At 35.2% G+C, this 19,221-nt stretch overlaps 1 protein-coding gene across 1 annotated transcript; it reads left to right on the top strand.

Annotated features, from left to right (window-relative positions):
* The first annotated feature begins 15,813 nt into the window (after positions 1-15,813).
* Positions 15,814-18,979, top strand: LOC132140408 (membrane-spanning 4-domains subfamily A member 8-like). Its single transcript, XM_059549192.1, has 6 exons — positions 15,814-16,019; positions 16,841-17,029; positions 17,166-17,285; positions 17,375-17,431; positions 17,981-18,097; positions 18,695-18,979. Exons 2-6 carry the CDS (start codon positions 16,862-16,864, stop codon positions 18,824-18,826), a joined length of 594 nt encoding a protein of 197 aa, XP_059405175.1. The 5' UTR covers positions 15,814-16,019; positions 16,841-16,861; the 3' UTR covers positions 18,827-18,979.
* The last annotated feature ends 242 nt before the right edge of the window (positions 18,980-19,221 follow it).

Here is a 19,221-nt window from a genome sequence, read left to right as displayed (position 1 = left end):
CAACAGTTCCTTTTGCTTCTTGATATTGAAAATTGGTGTGCCTTACCATATTATTTTAATGTATTATCTTAATTATGAACACACTGGTTTGTAGTGCAGACAGTTTTACCTTTTAGTGCATGTTGTTATTCTTCTCATTATTTAACTGTAGTGGGTAATGATCCGAAGTCTCGCCCAAATGCTTATTTCTGTGTTGAAGAAAAAGGTGGATAATAATTATATATATAGTGTTGGGGAGTAACTAGTTACATGTAACAGAATTACATACTTTAATCAGTCCTGACATTCCAAGGTATGTTATTCCCCAATAACAACTGGTAAAAGCTAATAACACAGACTCATCTGGGGAAACTTAAATTTCTAAAATTTAATCTCTAGGAACAGTTTTCTTGGTGGAAGATTTACATTTGGTTAGCTATTAAAATATAAAAACTTAATTCTATATTATGTGTACAATTTCTTAATTCTGTCATCCTGGTATCGTGGACTTGCTCTGTCGTTTCATACAAATGCAGATGCTGCAATTTCGCTTTGTACACTGTATGGATTATAAGATGAATAATAGACTAGTACTGTAAGTACTAGTACTGTAAGTACCAGTAATTCATTATTTATGTGGTGTAATAAAAGTGGCATGACTGCACTGTATCCCTTAAATGTATGTCTAGTTTGAACTTGCCGCTTGCTAGCAACTGCTTTCTTTGTGGAAGCTTTGTGTTCAAATATTTCAACTCAGATCAGTGTTTCGTGTCTAATTATTTACGTTAGAGGCAAGCAGCCGTGTAATAAGCGGGATAATGTACATCCAGCCAGTTGTTATCGCAAAATAAATATGTACATTATCCTTACTTAATAATATTAATTCACATGATTTTGAAAGTCTGGCAGTAATCAGTGTTGAGTGCTACTGTAATGTTACCTTGCCTGGTTTAAATGGTTCAAAATTATAGTTGAACAGTTGAAAATATTAGAAATTTTAAAATGTAATCAAATGTAATTACTCTTGCATTACTTCAATAAAGTAATTGACACTAGAAGTTACACTACTCATTATGCATTTTAAATAGGGTAATTTATCATCTATAACCTATTACATTTCCAAAGTAACCTTCCCAACACTGATTATATATTACTAATTTCTTACCTCACAAACCCCTGCAAGACAAAGGCAGCCTGTCCAGCTCTCTTCTCTGTTTTTGTATGTCTCGATTAGAAAATGGGATATTATGTACTTTCTTTCACATACACATTTCACACATCATTCCAGTGTTGTATTTCTTCATAATCTGACTGACCACCTAAAACAAAAATCCACATAAAGCTCTTTTTCACACACATACACCCACACTGAGCAAAGTCAGTCATGGACACCTTAATTGCCTGGTAGCTCAGATTAATGCAAATGTTTTGGCTGCAACTGGCCAAAGTGCTGATAAATCAATATCATTAGCATCTTTTACCATGAAAAAAAAAGAAAAAAAAGAAAAGACATTATTAAGAATATTCTGTTCATTATAAGGCAACTGGCTCTAATACAGACATGCAGCAGATATTGTTATGTGTCTTTCTGTTTGGGACCATGATCATAACAGATAACCGAAACGTTATCTCTTGGCAGAGCACAAACAATAATCCGGAACTGATAGCAAGTGTGGTCATCAAATCCCGAAGTTCACGCTAAATCATCTATGACAGATTTTCGGAATGTCACCACTTGATGTCCGTAATGGACAGGTACAACTATGAAGTCCTCTTGTGAGAGATGAAAAGAGGAGATAAGGAGGTGGATTGGTGCAAGAAAAAATAACACAGGGATGAGGTGAACAGTTGTTTAAATTCTTTTTAGCAGTGAATAGAAAGATTACATTAATCATGCTTTTCTCCATTTGTAAAGTACCAATCAGTGGTATGGCTACACTTACTCATTCTTTAATTACACATTTTATTACAATAATAAAGGCATCAAAATTATGAAAACAATGAAACAACCAAAATGTATGAAATGAATGAAATTACCAATAATGTGAAACAAAAAAATGTATTTATATTTTAGCTTCTCTAATTAATTTATATTTTAGCTTCTCTTTACTGCTCTGCACATTCTCTGGTGTATCATGGGATGCATTTAAAATAGGCCTAGTAATTAAAGGGTTCCCTATTGTATAAAACAGTCCACTGAAAGCGAGTTGTGATGATCCCAAGTGCAGCTTTTATTTAGCAGGGTGAAATCCAAATATCCAAACAAATGAAGAAAGACTTGGCATGAACAGACTTGAACAGACTTGACTTGGCATGAACAGACTTGACTTGGAATGAACAGACTTGAACAGACTTCACTTGGGATGAACAGATGTGAACAGAGTTGACTTTGAATGAACAGACTTGAACAGAGTTGACTTGGGATGAACAGATGTGAACAGAGTTGACTTGGGATGAACAGATGTGAACACAGTTGACTTGAACAGACAGAAACATGAACTCACCAAGAGCAGATTTCAGGAACAATACTCAACAAAAGCAAGGTGTAGCATTTGGACCAATCAGACACACAACAATTTGTTATATTTAACAACTAATTTCTAACGCCCCCTCACGTAAACAAATGGCCAACTATAAGGGTCTATGAACCCTTCCCCCGAAATGCAAATAACACCTCAAAAGGGCAGATCAGGCCACTGGTTCCATGGCAACCAAAGACAAACCATATAAGCTTTAACAGCCAATTAAAAAAATCGGTATAGTAAAATTTACTCATTTGAAAAATGCTGAATCGATTAAATCACTTCTAACAGCACTTAATGGGAACAGTGTCATTCACATAGAGGGCAGAGCATCACATTATTTAACAGGGAAGTTCATTCATTAATGAGTAGCAAAGGATTAAGTAGCTGTATTGATTGCTTTTATGCCACTGATCAGGCTTTTATTTGTAGTTTAGGGTAACAAGTGTTTTATAGGGTTGACTAAAATAAAAATGCAACAACTGACACTTTAAATCAATGTTTTAAGCAACAACAACACATTAAAAAAAAAACCCAGATAAATAGAAAAAGTATCCATTTATCATATCTTAACATGAATTTAAATCCAAATCTAATAAAATGAATTTATGTGTGATTTATGTGCCAATTATGTGCAATATATTAGCTACTAGGGATTGTTAGGGCTATACAGGCACCTAGTGGCAACACAATGATATTACAGCTAATAAATGATATTACAGCTAATAAATTGTGCAAAATGTTTATCTTAACAGTCAATTTAAAAATAATGCATTCAGATTTTTGGAGGACCTCACAATGAGCTGAATCTCCACAAATTAGTGTTGTTGCAATGACAACCAATTTGAATGTGAAAGAAACTTATTTAAAAAATATGTTCTAGACCGTTTTATGTTGTGTAAATGTGAAAGTACATATTTTTTTTAGTTTAAATGAATGATTAAAGAAAAATATAATATTTAGAAATAGCAGGTGAATAAAATAGATGATATAATATAATACATAACATGACATAAATGAAAAAAAACATGCATAATTGGGAATGATAGATAATTGTGTTTATAATTACTAACTAAAACTTGATAGGGAGAAAATTAACATGAGATTGATGAGATCATTCAGAGCTGGGTTATAATAATAATAACTCAAATGGCAGCTTCAGTTTCTCTCTTTGGCACAAACATGCACAAACATAAATATACTGGACTATACAGTATACTATAGACAGTGTTTTCTGAGTACAACATCAACCAAGTGTTAAAAATGATGGGCAGAAATTTGTGCACTCAGTTGACCCTAATAAAAATGCTGATATTTTATAAAATAACCGTTCAAGGGCAGAAAGTGCAGCATTTATGGTGTCCACTACAAACCCACCTACACACACAAGATGATGGTGACAAAAACCTACTACCTACTACTCTCGTCTGATTGCTTCTGTAGATTTCTTCTAAATTAACCCAAAAAAGCTATCTGGATATTTAAACATAACATCGGGAAAAGACTCTTGATGTAAATTATTAATAACTGGGGAAGTTCTGTGGCGATATTCTTTAGTTATTTTGGTTATCCTATTCATTTGCAATGACTTGTGTCTAATGAATGAATTTAACAGCTAATTTGCATATCAATGTGGTGATTATGATGACATTATTAATGTTACAGTATTCAGCTGTCGTTTCTCCATTAAGTTAGCCTGTATGTCCAAAATATATTGCCTTAGTTAAACTTTAGCTAACTTATTACATAGTAGCTCATGAGTCATGGATGTTAACAGTAAATAATTAGCAGTAAATACAAGGCACAGGTAGCTTAGTCTTATGTTCATCACCACTCACCTCCACAGTAAGACAAACACAACTGGAAAGAAAGGGAGGGCTTCACGTCCGCGGCTCTCTGTCGGCCTATAATGTGGTGATCAATTTGTGCTAAATTGCTGTGCTGTGCGCTGTGTGTGCCTGCGTGGAGACGCAGAGGAGAGAAAGGCATCGGAACTTGACAGTCGCAAAATTTCTAGACAAGACCTGATATTTCAATTTTTTTATTTGTTTGACAAGGAAAGCGCAAACAGAAACACACACACATATATATATTAATTTATTAAAAAATAAATAAATTAAAAAAGAATCCCCAGAAGAAAGGGCAGGTGTTCAAGCCAGCTTTGATGTCTATGTGTGCAAGTGGCTGGCAGCTTGTGTACCGGGGAGAGTGAATGCTGACCACTTTGCCCTCACCTCATAAACAGAGGAACTGTTTGCATTGTTCCCAATAATAGCACTAACCTTTAAACCTACAAAAAGTCATATGCTGAGGATAATGTTTTATCAGTCATTTATCCTCATTTTATAGTTATTTAACCATGTAACTTTCTCCCTCTTGACCTTTGTTTATGGTGCGTGTGCATGTCCTGACACAGCACACTCAAAGTGAGAAATTACATTTCTCATCCCTATAAGAACTGCTGCATCTGCGTTTTCACAGCGGTCTGTATTTATTTGCAAACATACACACACACACACACACACACACACGGAGCATTAAATAACATGCTATTAAGTGAGGCCGGCCATAGTTTTATGGTGAACAAGGTAGCCACAAATTTTTCAAAATAGCCCATTAAAGCATGCATAGAGTATCAGGCATGTGCATATGTACGTGTGGTGCAGGTACTCAGTGTAAAGGGAATCTTAGTTAAATGAACAGCCTCTCTTGCTTCTCTCTTTACATTTGTTAACCCGTAATGGACACGGTTTACATCTACTGAGGTGTAATTTGCACACAATTTTGACTATATGATCAACCGCCACAATAGAAAACTTGATCTCCCTCTGGGTGGAAAGGTCATATTACACAAAGCACTCCAGTGAAGAATCTTCTTTATTTTAGCTGGTAAATGGTTCATTGATGGTGAAGAAAAAAGAAAGTGAGAGAGAGAGAGAGAGAGAGAGAGAGAGAGAGAAAGAGAGAGAATACATGCAATGCTCAAAATTAACTGCTCTGTATGCCTCATTGTTGACATTTTATTGACTGTTGCAGAAAAGATGGATCACTTATGGATACAGAAACTCTCTTTCTTTTTCTACACGGGTTATTGGAAATTGACAATGTGGTATTTTTTGTGTCATAATTCAGTTTTTTTTTTACTACTTAAACACAAAATCTTTATTTGACACACAATTTCTGAAACCTGACACTCAAACACCTGAACTACACACCAAATCTGCAAAACCATATACTAATTCTCGGCCTTTAACTGAGTTTTCAATTTCATAAAACACTTTTTGCAAAATACAACACTCTATTCTCTATGTACTGTAACACACAAAAATCGAACAGGAATTAATATTTTAGCAATGGTGTTTGCAAATGCTTGCTTTTGAGATGTGTTTGTGATATTTTGAATACAGTGCTTTATTTTGCAAGAGATGTGAAGGCATTTTGCATTTTGTGTGTGCAATTCTCGGATTTGTGTGTGAAGTTTTGAAAAAACAGGCAAAGTTTAAAAAAAAAGTGTTTAACCAGTTGAAAAATCTGTAAGGCATAAATTGTTTTCTTACTGATATAGTGCTGCTAAAAACCCAGTTCATCTGCCTCATTTCCTGTGCTGCTCAAAAACACACCACAGGAGGGGGCCAGAATATTTATACACTTTAAACAAATGTAAAGACATTCACATTTACAGTATTTTTAAATGTCATACTTCCAAAATGTGTTCGAGTATATTATCCAAATGTAAAATGTTTTTGTACATATTTGAATATTTGAGTCTTTCAGCATGCCGAAATCAAACTGCATTGTTGCATTCAATTTGACAGCTTGATTTTTGAAAGTGTATGAACTGAGTACATGCCTTCAGAATGTTCTATGAAAGAAATATTACATCTCAAAATAATCTATGTTATATTATAGACTTTATAATAGCTGCTATGTTTGAACAGCTTTTGAAATATGACAATGTTTCAACATTAGATTTCACTTAATTTTGTATTTAATTTTTTATATTACACTGATTAGGACAATTAATGTTGAATTTAGGTGCATAAAGTAAGTTGTCTAGAGCCACCTCATATGTATATATGTATATATATATCCGTGCACCTTCTGGTTGTTGTCTTCTTTGTTTCAGATTACTAAGGTTTTCAAGTCCCAGTTGGCATGGACCTCACTGCTGAGAGTAACTCATCCTCAACAGAAAGCTACAGGATAGACTTCCCACTGCCCATCTACACGATTACCACTGTTCACTTCAAAGACATTATTAAGTGTCTTAATTGTCATGTATTTCCAAGCTGATGGTTCGGGGGGGGGGTTAATGTTTAAGTTTTTGTATGTTCAGTTAATTTGGGAACAAAAACCCCCATAAGGAACCATACAGCCAAAGATAAATTGTGTTCAATAAACTCAAGTAACTTGCCAAAAGTGGTCCTGTCTGAATATATATATATATATATATATATATATATATATATATATATATATATATATATATATATATATATATATATATATATATATATTCAGACAGGACCACTTTTGGCAAGTTACTTGAGTAGGCTTGAGTTGGCTTTGGTAGCCACCTTTTGCTTTGATTACTGCTTTGCACACTCTTGGCATTCTCTTGATGAGCTTCAAGAGGTAGTCACCTGAAATGGTCTTCCAGCAGTCTTGAATGAGTTCCCCGAGAGATGCTTAGCACTTGTTGGCCCTTTTGCCTTCTGTCTGCGGTCCAGCTCACCCCTAAACCATCTCGATTGGGTTCAGGTCCGGTGACTGTGGAGGACAGGTCATCTGGCGCAGCACCCCATCACTCTCCTTCTTGGTCAAATAGCCCTTGATGCCTTCAGTGTGACTCTACAATTTTCATAGTCATGAAAATAAAGAAAACTCTTTTAATGAGAAGGTGTGTCCAAACTTTTGGTCTGTACTATATGTGTGTGTGTGTGTGTGTTCTTGTTTTTGTTTCATATCAGGGCACAACTCTGTTGTGGCGAGTGGGGCGGGGCCGAGGGACGTGGGAACAAGGAGGGAGGCCGACAATGATTGGGCAAATCAGTGGCACTTGCGGCCCACCGCCGGTCTCGAGTCCCACGTAGGAGATGGAAGGATATAAAACTGGAGTGACGACAGTGAAGGACGAGAGAGGACCAGGCCTGGGCTTTTAGTTGTGTTTTGTTTTTTATTTGAGCGCACCAGTCGTCCGTGAGGGGCTGATGTGCTGTTTTGTGTTTATTTTGTAGCCTATTATTAAAATGTTGTTTGATTGTCCGCCGGTTCCCGCCTCCTTCTTCCGGATGAATACTAAGGTTAATTCATTACAGTGGTGCTGAAGCCCGGGAGAAGGAGGGACGCGCTGCTGAAGATCCCTCGCCGCTGTGGTGAATCCGCGGTGCCACGGAGCAGGCGAGGAGGATGCCGCCATGGACGCTCGAGGCGGTGGGCTGGAATGAGTTGCCGGGGACGGGCGAGCTCGCTGCCGACCGCCCGCGATCTGGAGGGACGGCTGCCGTCCGTGAGGGAGCGGAGGAGTCGGCGCCGTTCGCCAGAGAGCCGGAGCCTGCTGCCGTCCGCCTGAACGGGGTTCAGTAGATCTTTTGTAGATACTTGATTAATTGGAATTCTTCTGATTGCTAGTGATTGCAGTCTTGTAATAAGAGATACACATATTTTACAGACTGTAATGATGCACACACACACACACACACACACACACACACACACACACACACATATATATAAAGCTAAATGAATGACAGTGAAGTGTTTAAAAAAGTGTTTTATCTTTAATCTTTTAAATAGATACATCGTAATATTTGAAGGTTAGTTTAGCCTGTGTTCCTATAAAACGCAAGTTTCATCATGATTGCATTTGATTTACAGTGTTACTAGTCATCTACTATCAAGATAAGTCCATTCACTATGATGTTTATGAAAATTGATTCCTGTTTATTGAAAAGAAACTTGTAATACATTCAATCCCAATGTATTTACTTATGTTCTTTTTGTTGCATTATTTTTTTTCCTTTGTAATTGCAGGTTGTGTATGAATGCAGCAAATAACTGGGCCTTGACATCTTACCAATTAATCTCAGAAGCAGTCCAGAAATTTGGTATACTGTCAAGGCAAGTACAGTAAAGAAAAAATCATTTACATTTTCTTTAAACCAGGGTCAAGGGAGTCCAAGGACTGGAGGATGTACAGATCGCCAGGTTCATGTTTTCTTCAAGAGGCACAGACCAACATAGTTTCATATCTGGTAAAAGTGTCCATAATCAAAGGTGAATAGATATGAGGTACGGTGACCCTCTTTTAGTAACCCTTTCAGCACACTGCTGTTTATGTGTTAATCTAAGTGGATTTTTAATTATGTATTTAACTGCTAAATCTTCAGGACATCAACGAGCCATATCTAGACTGGGTCATAGCTGTGATTTATTTTTTTAATTTAAATTTTTTATTACCCCATATTTGTAGAAAAAAAAACTGACAAAGCAAATGCAGTTATTTGACAGGAAAATTAGCACCAGTTGAATTCAGCAGGTGTTTGAGTCCTCAACCCATCCAAACTCATAGAGAACATTCTTGAACAACTGCTCTGATGACAAAATGCATAAAGGCCTCTAACACTAGCTTGTTCTACTCTTTTTCTATTCTAGCTGTTTTCTTTTTATTATAATATATATATATATATATATATATATATATATATATATATATATTTAAACTTGCTATATGCAATGCATCAACCTAACTGTGACTTGTTATAGCACTTATGTATTATTGCTCTATTGTTGATTTTAATTTCTTCCATTGTCCTTATCTGTAAGCCACTTTGGATAAGTGTCTGTTAAATAACTAAATGGAAATATACATCTTCACATGCTGCTATGTCAACATCTAAATTTAGCTCTTCAATATCTTAATGATTTAGCAGTTAAATACATAGTTAAAAATTCACTTGGACATATGCATGAACAGCAGTGTGGAGACAGAGTAAAGAAAGCAGGGTCTCCATACCTCATATCTCTCAGATTAGTACATTTTGTGTGTATCAGTCCAATGTGCCACAGCTGCTCTGAGCTTTGACTGCCTTCTGAGGAGAGTGCATGAAGAGTCCAGGCTTCTGCAAATGTGTCCAAGTCTGCCTGGATGCTTGAGAGAAAAGTGTACTGTACACTAAACAGGTCCTCAATAAGTCAAGCAGTCCTTAGGCCTCCAGCAAGTGCAGCATGTCTGAGTCCTTGATTCTGACATCACACCAAATGCATTCATGTACTTGCCTTGACAGTATACCAAATTTCTGGAATGCTTCTGAGAATAATTGGTAGGATGTCAAGGCCCAGTTATTTGCTGCATTCATGTACACAACCTGCAAAAGGGGGGAAAATAATGCAACAAAAAGAACATAAGTAAATACATTGGGATTGAATGTATTACAAGTTTCTTTTCAATAAACAGGAATCTTTTTTCACAAACATCATAGTGAATGGACTGATCTTGATAGTAGATGACTAGTAACACAGTAAATAAAATGCAATCATTATGAAACCTGTGTTTTATAGGAACACAGACTAAACTAACCTTCAAATATTACGATGTATCTGTTTAAAAGATTAAAGATAAAACACTTTTTAAACACTTCACTGTCATTCATTTAGCTTTATATATATATATATATATATATATATATATATATATATATATATGTGTGTGTGTGTGTGTGTGTGCATCATTACAGTCTGTAAAATATGTGTATCTCTTATTACAAGACTGCAATCACTAGCAATCAGAAGAATTCCAGTTAATCAAGTATCTACAAAAGATCTACTCTATAAAACAATGCAATTACATTAAAGACAAAAACTAATTAAACAAGCAAATGAAATGATAACTCACATGTATCTGGTCCACTGATGAAGTCATGGGACAAGTCAAGTGAATTATTAATCATTTTCTAACAGGATTCCGATACTGACTTCAGGAAAAGGGGAATAACCAATGACATTTGAGATAACAACTAAAACAGCAAGCCCCGCCCCACGACTGACAAAAATAAAATTGTTCGCGCGAGCAGAGGTGAGATGATCGAGCGCGAGGATATGGGGAATGACCATGCGCGGCGAGGGCTTTTATTGTGCGCGAGAGCTTGTATTTGCGCGCAGAGTACATGTCACGCGCGCGCGAGAGTTTGAAATGAGCTCGCGGGCTCCCGTTTCCTCGCGTCCGATTTAGTTTTCCTCTCGCGGAAGCGATTTAGCGCGCGCGCCAGCATCAGTTGTGCGCTCGGATAATATTGGCATTAAATTGACGCCATAGTGGGTGACTTATGAGGACATAACCCATGTCCCCATTTTTCAAAGCGCTTCTAAATCATAAAGAATGAGTTTTTTTGAGAAAGTAAAAATGCAGTTTCCTGTGAGGGTTAGGGTTAGGTGTAGGGTTGGTGTAGGGTCATAGAATATACAGTTTGTACAGTATAAAAACCATTATGCCTATGGGATGTCCCCACTTTTCACAAAAACAAAGGTGTGTGTGTGTGACATGCGGTGGTGTTTTAAAATGAGGAGGTTGTTATAGACAGGTGCTGGTCATATAATTAGAATATCATCAAAAAGTTGATTTACTTCACTAATTCCATTCAAAAAGAGAAACTTGTATATTATATTTATTCATTACACACAGACTGATATATTTCAAATGTTTATTTCTTTTAATTTTGATTTTATAACTGACAACTAAGGAAAATCCCAAATTCAGTATCTCAGAAAATTAGAATATTGTGAGAACGTTCGATATTGAAGACACCTGGTGCCACACTCTAATCAGCTAATTAACTCAAAACAACTGCAAAGCCTTTAAATGGTCTCTCAGTCTAGTTCTGTAGGCTACACAATCATCTGGAAGACTGCTGACTTGACAGTTGTCCAAAAGACAACCATTGACACCTTGCACAAGGAGGACAAGACACAAAAGGTCATTGCAAAAGAGGCTGGCTGTTCACAGAGCTCTGTGTCCAAGTACATTAATAGAGAGGTGAAGGGAAGGAAAAGATGTGATAGAAAAAAGTGTACAAGCAATAGGGATAACCGCACCCTGGAGAGGATTGTGAAACAAAACCCATTAAAAAGTTTTGGGGAGATTCACAAAGAGTGGACTGCAGCTGGTGTCAGTGCTTCAAGAACCACTACACAAAGACCGCGTCAGAAGCGTCTCGCTTCAAAAAGGACTGGACTGTTGCTGAGTAGTCCAAAGTTATGTGCTCTGATGAAAGTAAATTTTACATTTCCTTTGGGTATCAGGGTCCCAGAGACTGGAGGAAGAGAGAAGTACACTATCCACGTTGCTCGAGGTCCTGTGTAAAGTTTCCACTGTCAGTGATGGTTTGTGGGGCCATGTCATCTGCTGGTGTTGGTCCACTGTGTTTTCTGAGGTCCAAGGTCAACACATCCGTATACTGGGAAGTTTTAGAGCACTTCATGCTTCCTGCTGCTGACCAACTTTATTATCACATTGCTGCAGTTATTCAGGCAAAAGGAGCCCCAACTAAGTATTGAGTGCTGTACATGCTCATACTTCTCATGTTAATACTTTTTAGTTGGCCAAGATTTCTAAAAATCCTTTCTTTGTATTGGTCTTAATATATATTCTAATTTTCTGAGATACTGAATTTGGGATTTTCCTTAGTTTTCAGTTATAATCATCAAGATTAAAAGAAATAAACATTTGAAATATATCAGTCTGTGTTTAATGAATGAATATAATATACAAGTTTTGGAATGGAATTAATGAAATAAATCAACTTTTTGATGATATTCTAATTATATGACCAGCACCTGTATAAATTCATGTCCCTGTTACACTTAATGTTTACGCTTAGTGCAATGGATTCCATTTACACCTAGCAGGATTTTCTGCTATTTATACTACTCACAAGCACAATACATCTTTCATCAAGCTGAATGCTCACTTAAAACTGACAGTAATCACATTTTCAAGCCATTTCATGAGCCATATTACATTTTCAAGCCATTTTTAAATGCAAATTAATTTTGGCACACTGAGAAACTCAAATATATTAAATACGTACAAAAAAACTTGTGGAGAAGGCAAAGGAGACTGTTGTTGATTTCAGGAGAGAGCACACTCAACATGTTCCTCTGCCAATCAATGGTGCGACTCTGGAGAGAGTGGACAGCACTAAGTTCCTGGGTGTGCACATCACAGAGGACCTCTCCTGGACCGTCAACACCGCAGCACTGGCCAAGAAAGCACAGGAGTATCTCTACTTTCTCCGCAAACTGAGAAGAGCCAGAGCCCCGGCCCCCATTATGTGCACCTTCTACAGAGGCACCATTGAGAGCATCCTGACTAGTTGCAAAACGCCTGCAACGTGTCCTGCCAGAAGACAATTTCAATTCTCTGTATGTATGTGCTGTACATGTGAAAGAATTGACAATAAAGCAGACTTAGACTTTTGACTTTGATATCATGTTTCATTTTGACGTGACACAAAGCAGTGATATCTAAGCAGGAGAGTTGCTTACTTACATTTTAACATTTTATTTAGTCAATAACACTATCATTTTATTCACTCAAACCAAGAGCTAGCACGAAAACAAGAGGCAGGATTTATCACACAAACCAGTTACATCCAATCCATTGCTTTTTCTCATGTGACTTTCCCCAATTCATCTCAAAGAGCCTCCAGAAAAGTCAAGGCACGTTTTAGAGTCAATGTAGAAAGTCTCTGGCAAGTCTCTTTTGTAGCTTTACCTGTGTGTCTTGCTATTGGACAAAAATTAGTGACTTTTAGATGTTTAATATCCCATTTTTTTTATTTTTGTAATATTTATTATGTTTTCAGGACATATATATATATATATATGTCCTGAAAACATATATATATATTAATATATATATATATATATATAAATTTTTTCCCCATATATATATATATATATATATATATATATGGCTTTAGTTTTGACAAAAAAAAAAATTGTTTAAATACTAGCACAAATCCATCACGTCTTCTGTGGAAGTCAGCAGAGAATCAATTGTGAGGACACAGAGCCTCTTCATGGGTGGTAACGATCTGCTCAACTTCTTAACAAAAAAAAGTCCAGCTTTTGGTCCAGACAGCAGTTGTAGTATTTTCTGCCCCAGAATTATTATTTATTTTTTTGTGGTCAATGCTTAGCTATTATTAATACAAGACTGCACAGCCTTGGAGAAGCAAAGACTGAAAGGGAGACCACAATGAGGCACAGCTGACAGCCTCATCCAGATCAATGCTCCAATCTATCAAAGTAGAGAGGTCATTAGGTCGGAATATAAAAGATGCCCATTTGACTATGTGAGATATTAAAGGAAAGGAAAAAAGAGAAAGAAAAAAAAAGGTCTGTGATTTTTTACAGTTGGGCAACAAAATGAAAACAAAAATACACTTGTCACTTTGTCAATCTTAAAAAAATACTAACAAACATTAGCAGTACACATACTAATTCATGTCAGGAGAAAAGAAATCAGAATGTGAGACATGAAAAATAACTGATAGGCAACATTTGAAGTGGATCATAAAAAGTTAATCAAAGTTGTCCTAAGACAAAAACACGTTTTAGTTTTTAGGACAAAGGTTTTGAACCAATTAAAATATTGACTAGTGTACATATTATGATAAGATGTTTTTAATGCATTTGAAAAATCAATAGTCTTTTGGGGGTTGTCCTTGACCTTTCTCACTTCACACTGCTTTACTGGGCACAATGCTTTTTGGAGAAGATGTTTAATAATTTCTACCACTACAAATACAATTCAGTGTGTGCTTCTTTTTGGTAGTACAGCTTTCTGCTTTACTGTTTTATAAATACTGCTTATGCAGTCAGCTGTGTGTGTGTGTGTGTGTGTGTGCGTGCATGCCTGTTTACAATTGACTTTATCATTGATGAGAGTCTGCAGGTCAATAGAGCTTATTAAGAAAGCCAGGCTCTCAGTCCTCATTTAGATTGATTTGTGTTGCAGAAAGGGAGAAGGCTTTTGTGGAAGTAATGAACAACAATAATAAACTATTACATAAATACGGAGTCATTTGATTTAGGAACATTTATGAAGATGACACTGAATGCCACATTTACAATCTTCCACTTTCATCAGGAACTACATTTAAATGAACAACATGTCCTATAAAAATGAGAACAGGAGCAAGATGACCCCCAACCCCCCCGCCCCCTCGGTAAACAAGATAAAGATTTGTATTATATAAATGTTCCATCTGCACAAACATGCTTCTGTCTCATGAGACCCCCTCACTGATGTTATTTAATTTTTAATTTAAAAGTGCATCATTACTTAATTGTTGATTTTTTTTTGTATCTTTGTGGTAAAAATTAACAAGTTTAAGTTTAAAAGATTAATTGCAAGGTTTACATTTCACCTTGGATTCAGTACATTTATCTTCACTTGGAGATTATATGCATGTCTGAGATCAGGAATCAGAATTCTGTGTTAAATGTCCATTAAAACCATAATTCTGTTTAATGAACAAGAAGCTGTCCCTGTGCATGAGAGGAAAACATGTTATCTGTAAGTATTTGTGGTTTGTAAATAAGCTTATCTTCCTCTGCATCCTTTCTCAATGTTTCTGAGCAGAATTTCAATAAAAAGTAATACCTTTAAGAGTAATACCTTAAAAATAAAGTTCAAAATTTGGCATTGTGTATATTGCTCACATGTTCTTATGTATCTTATTCTAAAATGTGTTACATTTCCTTCCAATTTGGTCAATGCTAAAACACTGATATTGCAAAGTAAGCAATCTGCTTAAGTTAAGTCTTTATGGTTAAATAGCTTACATAATACAAGGCAGCAAATATACGGCTGGCAAAAGGAAATGAACTAAGGCAACCACAAATGTTCCATGGTAAACCACCTTCAACTTGATTGGTGTAGCACTAGAACAGTCGTCTTGAGTTCTAAAATATATACATATAATCAGTACCTGAATTCACAGGGAATTGAAGCCATGATTTTAACATGGATAGTGCCATGTTCTACTGTTTCAGCTGCAGGAACGCAGTAACAGAGCAAAGTCTGTTATATATTGTAACTAGGACTTTGAACCAATGAAAAAATAATTTAATGGATTTAATTTAGAAATAATTTCCGGTATATATTTTATATGTGTGTCTTAGTGCTTTTAGAATAGTTCTGATTATTATTATTTGTATGGTTTTACAAAAAAAAAAAAAAAAGACATCATCATCATCATTATTATTATTATCATTGGCCTGTGTAAATACATAAATATTAATAATGCATTCAATTTAATCAGGAGAAACAAATATTATCTATCATCAGTTGCCAGTTATTATGCGTTGAACATTATTTTTCACCAAAGTGCTTTGTGTTTTAAGAAGAAGGTGGCCATTAACTTTAAGCAAGCCCCTCCTTAACGGTTCTTTAGAATCAACACACACAAAGACACAAAAAGAGTTACCAGACATCAACTAATCTCATTTCAGGTAAGATATTTTATAAATTGATATCAATGTTCTTTTTTTGTATTGTGCGTTTACTGTACTGTATATAAAATATTTGATACAGTCATTTAATTTTTATTTATTTTTTGACAAAATATATTTTTAGTGTAAGTTGTTGCTCATTTATTGTGTGGTGCTAAAATCTCATTTTAAATGTTTTTTTGATTTGTTAGAACATTAGGCTGGAGGTATCTTAGAAAATCAGTTTATTTGGAACAGTAAAAGACAAAAAAAAAAGTACATTTTTAAAAAAAATTTGTTTAAGGGTAAATTCTTTATGCTATGCAATGAACTGTAATACATTTAATATAGGACATTTAATGTAATTTATTAGTAAAATATTGTTCAGTTTATGTAAATGAAAATTATCAAGTCATTCTATAATTTATTGTGAAAGACCACAAATTGACATTCGCAGAATTGCCTGTGCCACTACAAATAATGTCATTTCTTTGGTGTTTCCATTGAAATTTACTCTTAGTTCTTCTTTTTATGTTACATCTCATGTTGTTAGATTAATGTTTATTTTATTAAATTTTTTTTAGTTGTGTCATCTGTTACCATACTATTTGTTAGTATTTACCTCAGCTTTTGGAAAATCTACTTGTGATGAGCTCATGTGGATTTCTCATTACCATCTCTGTTTCTGTTGGTTGCCAGTTTATTCAAAAGATACGAAATAGAATATAGTACTTCAGTAGGATATTTTTGACCTCTTTAACTAGTCATAATTTCTCCTTTGTGCAAAGACCTCTGTTCACATTTCTTATTCAACTGGCACATTATAAACTTGCTTATTACAGAAATCCAAAACTTTTCTAAGAATGGAAAGCAGTAAGGACATCTCAACTGACAAACCTACAGTTGTCATCGATGTAAATCCACAGGTGATACAGGACACTGTTATTTTTGTTGATGGTCATGAGGCCGGAGGAAAAAATCACAATGCAGTTCTTAAAAGATTTTTCAAAGTACAACCAAAGGCACTAGGGGTAATACATTTAATTATTAATTATAAAATATTGTTTTGGGAATGTTCTGAGTATTTAATTTCTTCTAGATCACTGTATCCAAAAACACATTTTATGTCATCATGAATAAAATACCTGAACTATGTGTGCCCTCTAGACTGTCCAGATAATGAATGGAGGGATTGTCTTCATTCTTGGTGTTATACTTACCTCCAGTGTCTACAATTATTCTGCAATTCTTGACCATAGCGGCATAAACTACTGGGGGTCCCTTATTGTAAGTTTTATTTAATTGTTTTACTTTATGGCTTCTCATTTTAGTTTCCAGAATGACCTTTAAATGTCCTTTGTTTGTTTTTTTCTCAGTACATCAGTGCTGGCTCTTTGTCTGTCGCTGCGCAGAATAAACATCATCCATGTGTGGTATGTACATAATCCCGACTGATTCAGCACATTATAACACATTGTTTTAATGTATTTTCCCACTATAGAGTTAGTTATAACTGTGCACTTTAAATCCTCTCAGGTTGTCATAAATGTATAAGTTTAAATATCATCTATTAGCAAATATTGATGAATATTGACTAAATGAAAGGCTTGGGATAGTTGTAAGAGTTTTTGTCTTTAACATTTGTAACCCAGTGTTTTGCCCAATGTATATCTAACTTTGATATGTTTTCCCAGTATTTGTCTGCTCCATATTAGCTGTTTTTAAATCACCAACATAGTATCACTATGTAGATTAGAGCCTTTAAGTACAATTAGAGTCTTTCAAATTTACTTCAGAATTATAATCATGACAGAGAAGAAAATGGGAAAAGATGTTATACAACCAAACCCACCCCACCACCAGTTTTTTTTTTAAAATAGGTCTCCATTTAAAGTAATTGTAAGTTTCACTCCTTTTCAATGATCTGTTCTTTGAGTATTAAACTCCTAGTGGTCTGAAACTACTAAATGTTGTTCCTACAGGTAAAAGCATCTCTTGGAATAAATGTGTTCAGTGCCATAACTGCAGGGATAGCCATTCATCTGATGGGCATACAATTAGCATTAATATCAATGGATCATCCAAGTTTATATGTTGAGGTATTTTATTCACAATGTGCAATATTTTGTATTCATGTTTAGTTGTGCATTCATTTGTGTTTAGTTTTTGTAATAGCTGTTATTTACTTAAAGGCACAGTTGAAAATTCTGTCATTATTTACTCACTCGTATATGACTCCAAACCTGCATGCGTAGAACACAAAATGAGAGATTTTGAAGACTATACTGCTCACTCTGTAACATACAATCACATTGACTGGGGGCAAGACATTTGAAGTTATCACAAAAGCAGTCCATATGATCTGTGCACATATTCCAGGCCATAAGATAGCTTTGTGTGTGAAACAGGCTGAGAATCAAGTCATTATTCATTGAAAAATATTTATATTAATATTTTCAGGACACAAATCTGACTGACCTGTTTCTCAATTTCAAGATCTGATCCCATTGCAGGGAAAGGCTCAATAGCAGATTTTTAAGTAAATAAAAACATGCACACCAGTCTGTACCACACACAGATCTATTGTATGGTAAGGCATTTATAAGACTATATTCTGATTGTTGAGATACTCTCAACTCTCATATTTAGTTCAAAATGATTCCTGCTTCAATATAATTTTTGTTCAATTTTTGTAGTATTTTACTATGAGGATCACTGGAATATTGATGGTGTTCACCATTCCTCAGTTCATCATCTCCATCTATATCTCAGCATTTGCCTGCAAAGCCGCCTGCAACAAAAACTCCACAGTGGTCAATGTGTACTAAACTAGGTGAACGATTGAGTGGTGATGACGCTATTATTGCTATTATGAGCTTGGCAATCAGTTTTATCACAAAAATCTATAGTTGTGTCAATATTTTTAGAGGATGATGCAGCTCCACTAAACAAGTAGAATGATAAAACTAGCACAATGTAAAGGAAATATAAAATGACCTGAATGTTTCATTGTAAACTGCTTTTAATCTAGCACCTCTTACTGTATGAAATAGATGAACTACTGTATAAGTAAATCGCAGCATGCTTTTCTTGTTTTCCCTTTATAATCTATCAAAGACAGGAGCCTATAAACTAATAAACTGTACGGTTTATGGTTTTTATTAAAATTAAAACTGATAGAGCCTGAGTCTGTTGTGTACTAATATATCTTGTCTGTTACTTC

Source organism: Carassius carassius, chromosome 5 (genome assembly GCF_963082965.1).
Source record: "Carassius carassius chromosome 5, fCarCar2.1, whole genome shotgun sequence".
Taxonomy (NCBI): domain Eukaryota; kingdom Metazoa; phylum Chordata; class Actinopteri; order Cypriniformes; family Cyprinidae; genus Carassius; species Carassius carassius.
This window is presented reverse-complemented; position numbering and strand designations above follow the sequence as displayed.

What these genes read in the sequence shown, in the direction of transcription:
- LOC132140408 (XM_059549192.1), top strand. Translation starts at nt 16,862, where the DNA reads ATGGAAAGCAGTAAGGACATCTCAACTGACAAACCTACAGTTGTCATC. An exon ending in ATAAACATCATCCATGTGTG is followed by an intron (nt 17,432 to 17,980) that starts GTATGTACATAA and finishes TTGTTCCTACAG; the next exon opens with GTAAAAGCATCTCTTGGAAT. An exon ending in ATCCAAGTTTATATGTTGAG is followed by an intron (nt 18,098 to 18,694) that starts GTATTTTATTCA and finishes CAATTTTTGTAG; the next exon opens with TATTTTACTATGAGGATCAC.